Source organism: Anolis carolinensis, chromosome X (genome assembly GCF_035594765.1).
Source record: "Anolis carolinensis isolate JA03-04 chromosome X, rAnoCar3.1.pri, whole genome shotgun sequence".
In the NCBI taxonomy this organism is placed as follows: domain Eukaryota; kingdom Metazoa; phylum Chordata; class Lepidosauria; order Squamata; family Dactyloidae; genus Anolis; species Anolis carolinensis.
The window spans coordinates 8123317-8136293 of record NC_085847.1 but is presented as its reverse complement, the minus strand read 5'-3'; the positions used below and the strand labels follow the sequence as shown (position 1 = coordinate 8136293).

Here is a 12977-nt window from a genome sequence, read left to right as displayed (position 1 = left end):
TCCTCCCTTTCATCTCAGGCACTTGCACAAGTTGGCTTCTGAGTTGTTTTGTGAAGTCAATACATTGCACAAAATTCACTTGGTTTTTTTTTAGAAATAAAGGCTTAATAATAATAATAATAATAATAATAATAATAATAATAATAATAATAATAACAACTTTATTTTTATACCCCGCCCCATCTCCCCAAAGGGACTCGGGGCGGCTTACATGGGGCCTAGCCCGATAAAACAATCAATATTAGTAACACGACTATAAAACAATTATACCAGTAAAACATCAATAGCAATAAAACAATCGTTAAATCGTTAATCATTAAATCGGCTTCTGTTATATTACCAGTAGTACCAAATACTATTTATTTATTATTTATTACTGACATTTATATTCCTCCCTTCTCACCCCAAAGGGGACTCAGGGCGGCTCACAAGTTATATATACATACAATACATTATATTATTAGTATAGCACAATATAAGCACTATATAAGCATTACCGTATATACTTGAGTATAAGCCGACCCGAATATAAGCCGATGCACCTAATTTTACCACAAAAAAACTGGGAAAACATTGACTCCAGTATAAGCCGAGAGTGGTAAATTTCAGAAATAAAAACAGATACCAATAAAATTACATTAATTGAGGCATCAGTAGGTTTAATGTTTTTGAATATTTACATAAAGCTCAAATTTAAGATAAGACTGTCCAACTCAGATTAAATCATTATTTTCATCTTCTTCAATGTAAATGTGTTTATGTATCCTTTTAATAATAATAGAGTAAAATAATACATGTAATAATAATGATAATAATATCAGAGTGAAATAATAAATGTATTAATAATAATAAAAAATAGAGTAAAATAAATGTAATAGTAGCAACAATAATAGAGAAAAATAATAAATGTAATAATACCAATAATAATAGAGAAAAATAATAAATGTACCATATATTCTCGAGTATAAGCTGACCCAAACATAAGCCAACCAGGACCCTCACCCGAGTATAAGCCAGGGGGGGCTTTTTCAGTCTTAAAAAAAAGGCTGAAAAACTAGGCTTATACTCGAGTATATACAGTATATATTATTATATTGTACTATACAACTATATTGCAATATTATTAGTAATATTACATGTAATATAAATATACAATTATAATAGTGTATTATTATTACTACTGCTACTACTGCTAATATATTTATTACCCGCCTCTCCTAGAACTGATCTACACATTATGATGTTCTTTTCACTTGATTTTTATATGGTTATTGGCAACATAATGATCAGTACAAGTATTTCTAATCATTCTAGGAAAGGTAAAGCTGGTTAATCTGGAACATAGGTCGCTCGGGTTCTAGCTGGTCTTTCTCTCTCTCAAGAAAAATTATATCCTGTGGAATAGCTGTGCTAGGTTTGTTGCAGAAAAGCAGAGGGCTTCTTTAACGTTCTGCAAGATCCTTTGTTGTGTCTTGCTGAGGGTTTATTTTCCATGCAAGAATTTCAGGATTGCATAGCCTGACAGTACTAAAAAAGGACCTCTATTCTTGAAAAAGGTGGGTGGAATTATTCATCCTCTCCTCCCTTCCCACAAATCTAGTTTTCTGCCCTGCCTTCATCACCAAACTGCTGCCAAGTGTCATACACAATTAGCCAAGAAAGATTGCCTCTTAGTCGTATCTTGAGATAGGTGAGAATCATCTCTTGAGATAGGTGGGAACCCAACAAGAACAAGGAGTGCAAGAAGACTTGAAGAGAGGCCAAGGTCAGCTGTCGCCGCCTTCTCCATCTGTAAGAACCTTCCAATGCAGAGCGCCCCTCCCAGTCACCCCATAGCCCCGTCCCTGATACCTTGCTTTGATGCCTAGCTTGTCTTTCCTTTTTCTTCCTTGTTTCTACAGAGCCAAGGGGAGCGTCTCCTCTCCCGGGAAGCTCCCGAAGAACTCAAGCAGCAGCCGCTTGCGCTGGGGTACTTTGTCTCCACTGCCAGAGCTGAGAACCTTCCTCAGTGGTTCTGGTCCTCTTGTCCACATGCTCAGAACCAATGTCCCCTCTTTTTGAAGGTTTGTTGAGCCTCTTGTATCTGGCAGGGAAAAAGAAACCTCTTCTTTGGTGGCATCTGTCGCCTGAACGCAGCCTTCTCTTATCGGCAACAGAGTCAGCCGCCATGCCTACTAACTCATTTGCAACTGTTTTGCATGTGCCTATAGAGAGCTGGACTCAGGGAAGTGTTGGAGTTACACTTGGGACATCCACATAAACCTTTCTTGATGGTTTCTGTGAGGTGAAGTCTAAGGAAAGCCTGATATGAGACTGTAAGGGACTAATAACCAGGCAGCGGGGAATCTTTTTATCCCACCGCTGCCACCAAATTGTAAGGGATGCTATTAACAACTGCCACCAATTTGTAAAGATGCAGCCACCAAAGAGTCAGAGAGGAGACCTTTTACTTTTTTTCTTTCTTCTTCTTTAGATGGTAGTGTAACTTAGTTTATAATATATGTGATATAAGCTTAGCTGTTGGAGGAGCAATAACAAGTTTATTCAGGCACAGAGCTTAGTAGTTACAATTCTCACTTAGAGGCACTTTCATTAACAGTTACAATATTAGAATAAGATGAGTCAAACTCCCTAAAGTGTCACTTCTTTAACTTAAAGTAGTCAGAACTTCGTTCTATGCCATTTTTAAATCACAATCACCCCTGTGATATTCGATCACAGATCCTCTGTTCCTTACTAGGACACAGCCTACATAAAATAAGTCACCAAACTTATTTTAAACAGACTCAAAATGACCAGTTGAGTCCCTTGATCCCCTCAGCCTAGGATCAATCTACCCTGTGCCTCATCAGAGCACAGACTGAAACCCTTTTTTAAAATACTGCACTTCTTCAACAAAACGGCAGTTGGCTCCGCCTACTTCTCCATAGCAACCAGCCTCTAAGTGCAGAGAAGCCATAACTGCAATACTCACCCTTTTAAAACACAAACATACAATTAAACATAACATCTGTAAATCAAAAATTCATACTTCATTACACAAACTGTACGTGGATGATCTCCAGTTCAATCCGTGGCATCTCTAGTTTGAAAGAATATCAGGTAGTAGAACTGAGAGAGAGCCTCTACTTGAGATTCACATTACTATTCCTGAAAAAAAAAAAAAGGTAACACAGGGTTAGATGGAACAATGGCGTGATTTAATATCAGGCAGTTTTAAATGGAATGGTGAAGATATATAAGCGAAAGCAAACACCTGTTTAGATTTCTTGCCTTGATGTCCACCTACACACCCTTCCTCCAAGAAGCTATGGGTTGCATCCCTATTTGTAACCCATGTGGTCTGAAGCGGATGGAGTCCGCTTTCCCCACTAGGCCGTAGGAAAGATGTTTGAAGCTACCTTTCAAGCAGATCAGTCTGGGATATTGGTTTGCTGAGTCCGGGGTGGCTCTTTGCGTATCTAGTGCTCATCCTGAATGCTTGAGGAAACGGCTGCCCCATGGCATGACCCCTGTCTTTCTCTGAACAGGCATCACTGCATCATCACATCTCTGTTGCACAGATGGACGAACTCCTCCCTCCTCGGAACTCGCAGAGGGTTCCTCATCCCTTGGACTCTAAAACCACATCAGATGTCCTGAGGTAAATGCTCTTCAGGTTTTGCATTTCCGTTGTTCTCCCTCAAGGCCTCGAATGTGGGCTTTGACCAACTTTCTGCTCACAATTCAGTTTGAAGGAGCCTATTCAGCAGACCTTTGAGATAGGTGTGTGTACAGAATACAAAGGAGGGGATTGTTGCTATTATTACTATTTTGGGAGGCCACTGCTACATACTTCTGCAAAACTTTCCCCTCTTAGCAGCCAGAAAGGAGTGTGGTAAAGGCGGTCCCTAATGTTCCTGATGAAGCTAGACTGGCAAGGACATGACGTTGTCCTTCTTTGAGCCTTAGTGATAGCCCATATATTGCTGGTCTTTTTCCAGTTGGTGGTGCAGTGTGTTAAAGCACTGAGCTGCTGAACTTGCAGACCAAAAGGTCGCAGGTTCGAATCCGGGGAACGGGGTGAGCTCCCACTGTTAGCTCCAGCTTCTGCCAAACTAGCCGTTCGAAAACATGCCAATGTGAGTAGATCAATAGGTACTGCTTTTGCGGGAAGGTAACGGCACTCCATGCAGTCATGCCAGGCTGGCCACATGACCTTGGGGGTGTGTATGGACAACGCCGGCTCTTGGGCGTAGAAATGTCCCCAGAGTCGGACACGACTGGACTTAACGTCAGGGGAAACCTTTACCTTTACCTTACCTTAAAATATTATTTTAGATCTAAGGGAGTGAGCCCTGCCAGACATCAGAATTACCTCTTGGAGAAATCGTCTTTTGGCTATCATATTCTAGCTCCAAATTTCTCCAGATAGGGCTGTGGCACACAAGCTCCAATTCCCGGTCGTCGCCTGTAGCATGAGAAACTGCTCCATGCATTGGACTTACAGGAGAAAAAAGCTCATGTATTTCAACGTAAAGGTCTAGGAAAGCACAGATCATGGAAGGGAAGAAGCCGCTCGCTTTGGGGCCGGAGCAGCTCAGTTGCTAAACTGACGTGCCTCTTTTGTATTTCTTTCTTTCCCTTCTGCTCTAGGTTTGTTTTGGAACAGTACAATGCACTCTCGTGGCTCACCTGCAACCCCGCAACTCAGGATCGCAGCTCCTGCCTTCCTGTCCACTTTGTGGTGCTCACACAGCTATACAACGCCATCATGAATCTCCTTTCGTAACTAAGGCAGACCTGACTGGTGGTCACCTCCAACTTGAGAAATGTCCCATGGCCTATACGTTCCAATTGCCCTTTTCTTGAGCTTTTGAGGGCCCATGCAGCCAATGTGCTTCCTGTGGAGTCACAGAAAGCTTTGTTGTTGTCTGGACTATACCAGGTGGAGCATGCCAGCACTTTGGATGAGCATTTTGGACATTGGGTGAATCCAAGCCTCAGTGTCGTGCTAAATTGGTCGCTGGATGTTGTGGAACGACATATCCCAGAAGACGGCGTCTTACCTTTGAAATGCACAGCCTTGTCTTTCGGAAGCAAAATGCTGCCGTGGCCAGTGGCCTATCCTTGGACACCACAGGACGGGCGTAGCTGCATCGAAGAACCCATTCTCATTGTTTATAAATGGTGGGCTTTTCTGTCTGTCTGGATAAAGTGGATTGCTTTCATGCATTTTTTAACCTGTCCATAGAGTTATGAAAAGTCTGCAGATCCTCTTCTGTTTGTTGGCCGTTTTGTTTTTAATTTATTTATGGGGTTATTAAATTATAGGGCACCAGTGTGTTATTCAGAACTATTTAATGACATACCTCTCGCTCTTCAGATCTGGGGCTGAATCCATGAAAAATCCAGAAAGGAAGTGAAGTAGGAACATAGAAGAATTGCCATTTTGGTTGGTGGACACTGAGAATGAAGGAACCCAGTTTGCAGTAGGGTTTGAATAGGTCACTGAGAACAGCAAGAGACAACAGGCATTTAGGAGCATTTATAACTGTGAAGCAAAGTGAAGGGAGAAGCATTTATTCAGAGGGAAGTTTGACAATTTGAGGACTGATTCCTGAAGTCTGAGTGACCTATCAACTGGGACAGACTTGTCCTCTAGTGACATAAATGTCAAAATACTATATAACACACACCGTTCGTTGTTTACACGTGTGTCTTTTTCAATTGTGATGAATTTTTCTGTCTGCAAGATGAAATATTCTTTCAAGGATATCGTTTTTTAAAACCAGTTTCATTCCATTTGTACTTTAAAATGAAATACCACTGAGACAGGAAAATTGCTGGGTTTAAAATGTGTGCTGTTGAAAAAGTGTTTAAAGCAAATCCTGTTATTTTTAATGACTTCTGGACTGTAGGATCCGAGAGGTCTATAGTCTAAGTTCCTGTTTCTAATGTTTGCTGTTGCACTCGAAAAGAGGAATCAAATAGGTCAGGTGGCTGTTCTCGGAGAGTATTTTGCTATTTTTGAAGTTCTTCCAAAAGTTTGTCTTGTTCTGGTTAAAAAATACATAAAAATTTATATGAAATTAAAGAAATATTTTTCCTTAAATGGCGATGTAATATTTAAATCAAATTTATAATTGAAAATAATAATAATAATAATAATCCATGCCCAATCCCTTGGAAGGACTAGTCAGAAAAGAACCGGGTTTCTTAATACTCACTTTGAGGGAACCGTTGCAATGTACAGAAGAAAATCCATATGTATCCAAACCATTTGTATCTAATGTATACAGTGTACATTTGATTTTTAAAATATTGCCTATTTTTTCTTAATCAGAAAGAACAGATTACCAAGGCCTTTTGAAGAGCGTTAAAAGAAAAAAAGATTGTAAACTTGTATTTAAAGAAAAAGTTCAGAGGAAAGCTATGTAAAGGTACATTTTCCCACTTTGGGTGTTTTGCCAGGTTCACCTGACTCTTGGATTATTGTTGGGTTGACTTTTTTATGTGATGTTTTTATCAAAGGGGTTCTTTTCTTCCCCAGAGTTCCAGTTCTAATGCAAACATTTAAATATCCCTCGCCTTACAACAAAGGGGAGGGAGGTCGTGAGGGATAATTCTCATCTACTGTTGTTTTTATTTAATTTTTTAAGTTAAGAGAAAACTGTTAACATATTTATACATTTTGTGCAAAATAAATAAATGGCAATAGATTTTAAAAGAAAAAAGTTGTGTATTTCAGTGTGGAAAAACAGCTCTCTCACACAGTGAGGAAATTCTTCCTGATGTTCAGGTGGGATCTCCTTTCTTTCCTGTCGTTCGAAGCCATTGCTCCGTTGTGTCCTAGTCTCCAGGGCAGCAGAAAACAAGCTCCCTCCCTCCTCCCTGTGGCTTCCCCTCACGTATTTATACATGTCTCTTCCCTGCCTTCTCTTCTGCAGGCTAAACATGCCCAGCTCTTTCAGCCGCTCCTCATAGGGCTTGTTCTCCAGACCCTTGATCATTTGAGTCACTCTCCTCTGGACGCTTTCCAGCTTAGAGTCAACATCTCCCTTCAGTTCAATTGGACACAGTTGATTCCATGTGTGGTCTGACCAAGGCAGAATAGAGGAGAGCCTGACTTCCCTGGAACTCCTATTGATGCAGGCCAAAATCCCATTGGATTTTTTAGCAGCTGCATCACATTGTTGGCTCATGTTCACCTTCCTCCCCACGAAGACTCACACACAAAAGACAAAGTACGTACATCACTCCTGTCCCCAATCAATGTAAGTGTCTGGGGATGCTCAAGACTTGCTCGCGTTCCCATTTCGGTTCATTTTTGGCCCAAATAACAATATCACTGGTCATGGATTTGGCACGAATGTACCCTGAAACGTAAGCCATGCTCGTACGTCTTCACCAGGAGTCAGCGTTTGATGACAAATCAGAAAACGACTTGTAGATGCAGAGCTGGTGCTCCAAGCTCTGCCACCAATGCCGCCTCCTCCTCCTCATAGAAAACGTCAGGATGTGTAGGAGTTTCCTCGTGAAAAGGTCAACCCTGCTACCATACGCAGGCTGGTTAGTGAACATACTTCTTGGGTAAATCAGTTACAGTGGTAATCTCATTTGCCCCTGGGGAAAGGCAGGGCAAGGTGTAGCAGGCGCAAGAAGAGGGTGAGTGGCAAATGCTGGCAGGTGAGAATCCGTTCCTTGCAGGCAAATTGGCCAGGCTCAAGAATTGACGCCATGCAACACTGCTTTGCATGGTCGCAGATTAATAACAACTCGGCAATTATGGTACGTGTACGTGTTACCATTCCAAGAACTGTTCCAAGAAAACATTGTAGAATCTATGGCCTTGCCTATGCTGTCCATAGCTGAGCACATCTGAGCAGCTCCAGATTGGGGATGGCTGTCTTGCACAAAGAGACAAAAGGAAGCTGGTTTAGCATTGGAAATGTCATGGCCATTCACGGCCTCCCTGGGACCTGCCCGTTCTTTCTTGCTTGCAAGGCCCCTTTGCACTCCCTACCCCACATCCAGTGCGTGCACACTTGTTCCAGCTCGTCCTGCTGTCAAATGTGGCCTGGCTTGTGTCATTGCACCAAAGGCCTTGCCTGCTTCACTTGCGGAACGATTCGCAGCTCACATGTGTCTCAGGAAGGCCCAGGGGCACCAAAGTCGTTCAAAATGGGCACTTTACCAGGAGGTACTTACTTACCTTTAATGGCTTCTTTGTATAGCTGCAGCTTGGCTTTTAAGCTGCTTTGCTAAATTGTTACTTAATCCATATAGGCTTCGTTGGCCTCCTGTCGGACAAAGAGACCCGGCCTTTGGGTTTTGTGATGGAATGGTCAGAGTGGCTTTTAACCACAGCGACAACAACAACAATAATTATGAGCCTGAAAAAGGAGGTGGGAGAAAAAGTCACCCCCACCCACCCCTTTGGATGCACCTGACCTCAGAAAGTGGTGCGGACTCCTGCACAATGAGTTCTGTTTCAATGTCTGGTTTTGCTGGAGTATTGACTTGCCGTTCCCCTTCTTACCATCCACATGGGGATTGGATGCTCTCCCGATCTGCTTTCTCCTCGAGCAAATCAAGCCTGAACTCTCCCTAGATTAAACTAGTGGTGTTGTGGCCATATCACGAGAAGACATGACCCATGAGAAAAGATCATAATGCATGGAAAAATACAAAGCAGTGGAAAAAGAGGGAGACGGCCTTTCAGATAGAGAAACTCAACCAACTCTGCGTCTGCAGGACCTGCAAGTGGTCTCTCGCTCATGGGGTCACCATAAGTTGAAATCAACCTACTCAATTTAATGTTGGTGACACACTAATGCTAAGTGCGGTTTTGTCGAATGCACAATTAAGAGCTCCACTGCCCAATTAGAAGACAGAATCCGCATAGTGGTGCCAACACATCTGTGTAAGAAAGCTACTAACTCAGGCCTCTCATCTGTCCCTGTTTTCCTCTTCCATCCAATTATTATGGCCAAAGGAAATGGAACAGCAAGTTGCCAAACACTAATGGAGCTGATGTTTTCATAATCTCAAGTGGCCAACAATTGGAGCTGTTTATTTTACAGAGGAGATGGGAATCAGAGGTGGAAAAGTACGACAAAGAGCTTCCAGAACGTTTGTGCCAATTCTATATTCAGACCTTGCTCCAGCCAATGGGCTGATGTTTATCATTGCCTATCTGCAGATTCAAAACAGGCCGAGAGCAGGGGGGAGAGAGGGGGCTTTGATCTGTCTCCCCACACTCTCTTGGGCTTCATCGCCTTGTACTTTAAGCTGTAATTGTATGCCTTCAAGTTGTGTATGTCAACCCTAAGTGAACATGTATGTATGTCAACCCTAAGGTGAACTTATCTTGGTTTTCTTGGCAAGGTTTGTTCAGCCGGGGTTTGCCAACATTGCTTTCCTTGGAGGCTGAGACTGTGACCTGCCCGTGGATTTCCACAGCCCACAATGCACAATATGGGCTTCTTCATATACAATAGGCATCTTGTCCATCTTTCAGACATTCAATATCGGACACAAATGACCAACGGCTTCCATAGTGGAACTGACACATGTATACGAAAGTGCTAGAGTTTGGGCCACAGTGGGTAGAGCTGAACCCAAGCCTTGAGATTGCAAACTTTGCAAAAATCTGCAAGCTGTGATCCTTCTTGCCGCCATAGCTGTGAAATAACTGGCTTGTGTTGGGGATGGCTATTTACAAACAGTATGAATTCTAGAAAGAGATACACAGTCGTTTCTGTTTCACTCCAGTAGAGGTCAGAACAAGCCAGCACTGTTCAGTGGAAGGCCACAAGATGCCCAAAACAAACACTATAATGATAATAATAATAATAATAATAATAATAATAATAATAATTTCTAATGCCATTTCTGCCAAATGGTGGAACATAAAATTTATGCACGAAAAATAACACTATAAATATACAGACCGTCCCCAAGTTACGATCAAGAAAAGTCCTGCAGGTTTGTTCTTAAGTTGAATTTGTAAGTCGGAACAAGTACATTTTAAAGTGTAACTCCAGCCAAATACACATATTTGTAAGCTTTGGATAGCACAGGGAAAGGTGAACACGCCTGTGGGGTTTGTTTTGGAAAGGCAAGACTTTTGAGGGATTGTAACCTTTTTGTTAGGAATGATCTTCCCAAAAAGAGTTAGAAGCTCTTCTCTTTAGTGGTAGATATCCACTAGCATTCATGGAAGGCAATTGAGGTTTCTCCGTTGTTAGACTGATATCCCTGGTTTTCTCTTTGAACAGTTAGAAACAGAGATATGCCAATGCATAAAATATAGAGCAGATCTTCGGAAGTGTTATTTCCGTTGCCAGAAATGAACATCTACTCTGGCATAAAATATATTGCTTTTAAATCATGCTCTCAAGAGACCAAAAATAAGTAATCTTTGTTCAGAGTTAACATAGTTGATTTACTTACAAACCCTCATGCATTCAGCATACAGGTACATTGATTACTGGTTTAAAGTTGAAACAGTCTGTTCTTTAGGTCTTCTGTTTCAGTCTCTTCTCTGTTGCGTACAGACGAATACTCTCTTCTGATGCATAATGCACTCAACTAACTTCTCATGTGTACTGACTGCTGTACTAGACTCAACTGTACTGATTTCTAAAGTGGAGTCTCAGTCTGAATAGTCCCAGATCTGGTCTGTGAAGAACCCATTGGTGTGAATTTCACTGCTTTCCACTGCAGCTTACGTTGAGAAGGCAGAGGCAATACTTGAGACTCGAAAATCGACAGGAAGCTTCCCAACAAGGTATGGAAGCCCACCACCACTTTGCCCATTGCCTGACGCTGGGCTTTTCACTGTTAATGGCAACCGAAATAGCTCAAGAACCGAGAAGTGGGCTATTCCCATAACGTAGCGTTTCCCCCCAGTTTGTGATTATTCATGACTCGCGTATTGATTGGGGTATATACAAATTGTGCATTAAGGAGTGCCTAGTCAGGGCACTTAGGTGCCTTCTGCCGTGTATTAAAAATCCAAATCATCGCTGCAAAAAATAGCAAACGCTGATGCCGAGTTCAGTTGCATTGCCTGGCTCCCAAGCACGGAAGGCATACGAGCGCCCTCGGAGACATCGTTTCTGCTTTAAGAAAGTTTTGTGGATGAGAAGGACGTTTTTCAAACAAGTCTCCGAATTCAAACCTCCTCTGCCCAAAAGGGCTGGAGCCTCCCCAAACGTCAACTCCCTAGATTCCATAGCACTGGGCCACAGAAGTTAAAGCAGGATTAAACTGAATCCATTCTACAGTGTAGATGTACCCATGGTGGCTGAAGAAACAGATTGACTGGAACTCCATAGTCCAGGGGTCCCCAAACTAAGGCCCGGGGGCCAGATGCGGCCCATCAAAGCCATTTATCCGGCCCCCACGGCACAAGGGCAGAAGGGGGTTGGGCTAAATGGCCCAAGGGGTCTCTTCTTCTCTTACAACCATTATTATTATTATTATTATTATTATTATTATTATTATTATTATTATTATTATTATTATTATTATTATTAACATTGAGGCTGGGTGGCCCTCTGTCAGGGATGCTTTGCTTGTGCTTTTGGTGCACAAAGGAGTTAGACTCAATGGCCCAAGGGGTCTTTTCTAACCCTCTTTATTATTATTATTATTATTATTATTATTATTATTATTATTATTATTATTATTATTATTAAATTTGAGGCTGGGTGGCCATCTGTCAGGGGTGCTTTGCTTGTGCTTTTCTGCACAAAGGCAGAAGGGGGTTGGACTCAATAGCCCAAGGGGTCTCTTCCAACCCTCTTTATTATTATTATTATTATTATTATTATTATTATTATTATTATTATTATTATTATTATTAACATTGAGGCTGGGAGGCCATCTGTCAGGGTTTCTTTGCTTGTGCTGAGGCTGGACTCAGTGGCCTAAGGGCTCTCTTCCAACCCTCTTTGTTGTTGTTGTTGTTGTTGTTGTTGTTAACATCAAGGCTGTATTTGTTCCCGTTTGGTTTTTGATTTTACTTCAAAATGAGGCATGTGCAGAGTGCATAGGAATTTGTTCATAGTTTTTTTAAAAAAAACTCTAGTCTGGCCCTCCAACGGTCTGAGGGACCGTGGACTTGGCCCCTTGTTTAAAAAGTTTGGGGACCCCTCCCATAGTCCATAGGCTACCATCTCCAATAACCAGCCACGGAAAGTGGTACCAAAGTGTTCTAATGGTGTAATATTGACATTCCCAAGATATTGCTCTCCTTTTCAAAATAGATACAGTCAGCTATCCTGTATACAGTAGGGGCCAGCGCAGCGGGTTAAACAGCTAGCTGCAGGAAATCTGATGCCATGAGGGTTGGCAGTTCAAAGCCATGAGTCGGGGTGAGCTCCCAGCAGTCAGCCCTAGCTTCTGCCAACCTAGTAGTTCAAAAGCATGCAATGCGAGTAGATCAATAGGTACCGCCTCGGCGGGAAGGTAAAAGGGAGCCCCATGCAGATATGCAAAAACATGATGGCAACAGATGGGAGATATCTACGGACAATGGAAAAGTTGAGCATTGCTTCCAGACGCCGGAGATGAAAAAGGGGGAAGACCTCTACCTCTGTCTGTTGTATTGTATGTTGTGTAAAGCGCTTTGAATGTTTGCCTTATATGTGTTCTGCAATCTGCTCTGAGTCCCTTTGGGAAGATAGAGCAGAATATAAATAAAGTGCATCATGTATAAAGTCTATAGGCAAAGGTTTGGCCCTCTTTACCCAAGGGGACCTTTTTGCCACACATGATTTCCTCTAAGAAACTCCAGAGACATGGGCTTTTTTTTGTTCCTTTATTATATATCCCATCTTTTTTTCCAACATTAGGTCCCAAAGCAGCTTACAGTTGGAACAATATGCAATACAAAAGTTTGAAGAAAGCACGAAACCAACAATCCGATTGCAACATCAATTGAAAAGCGATTCAAAAGGCATTGAACATTCATGATACCCAAATCA

General features: G+C 42.0%; 1 protein-coding gene across 1 annotated transcript in view; it reads left to right on the top strand.

The window, feature by feature from the left end:
- The window catches only part of med13l (mediator complex subunit 13L), a 103185-nt gene extending 96469 nt beyond the window's left edge, over positions 1-6716 (top strand). The window contains exons 29-31 of the mRNA XM_062958339.1: positions 1902-2063; positions 3531-3643; positions 4636-6716. Of these exons, the coding sequence (XP_062814409.1) occupies positions 1902-2063; positions 3531-3643; positions 4636-4771 (411 nt within the window). The 3' untranslated portion in view covers positions 4772-6716. The remainder of the gene's footprint in view (positions 1-1901; positions 2064-3530; positions 3644-4635) is intronic.
- The last annotated feature ends 6261 nt before the right edge of the window (positions 6717-12977 follow it).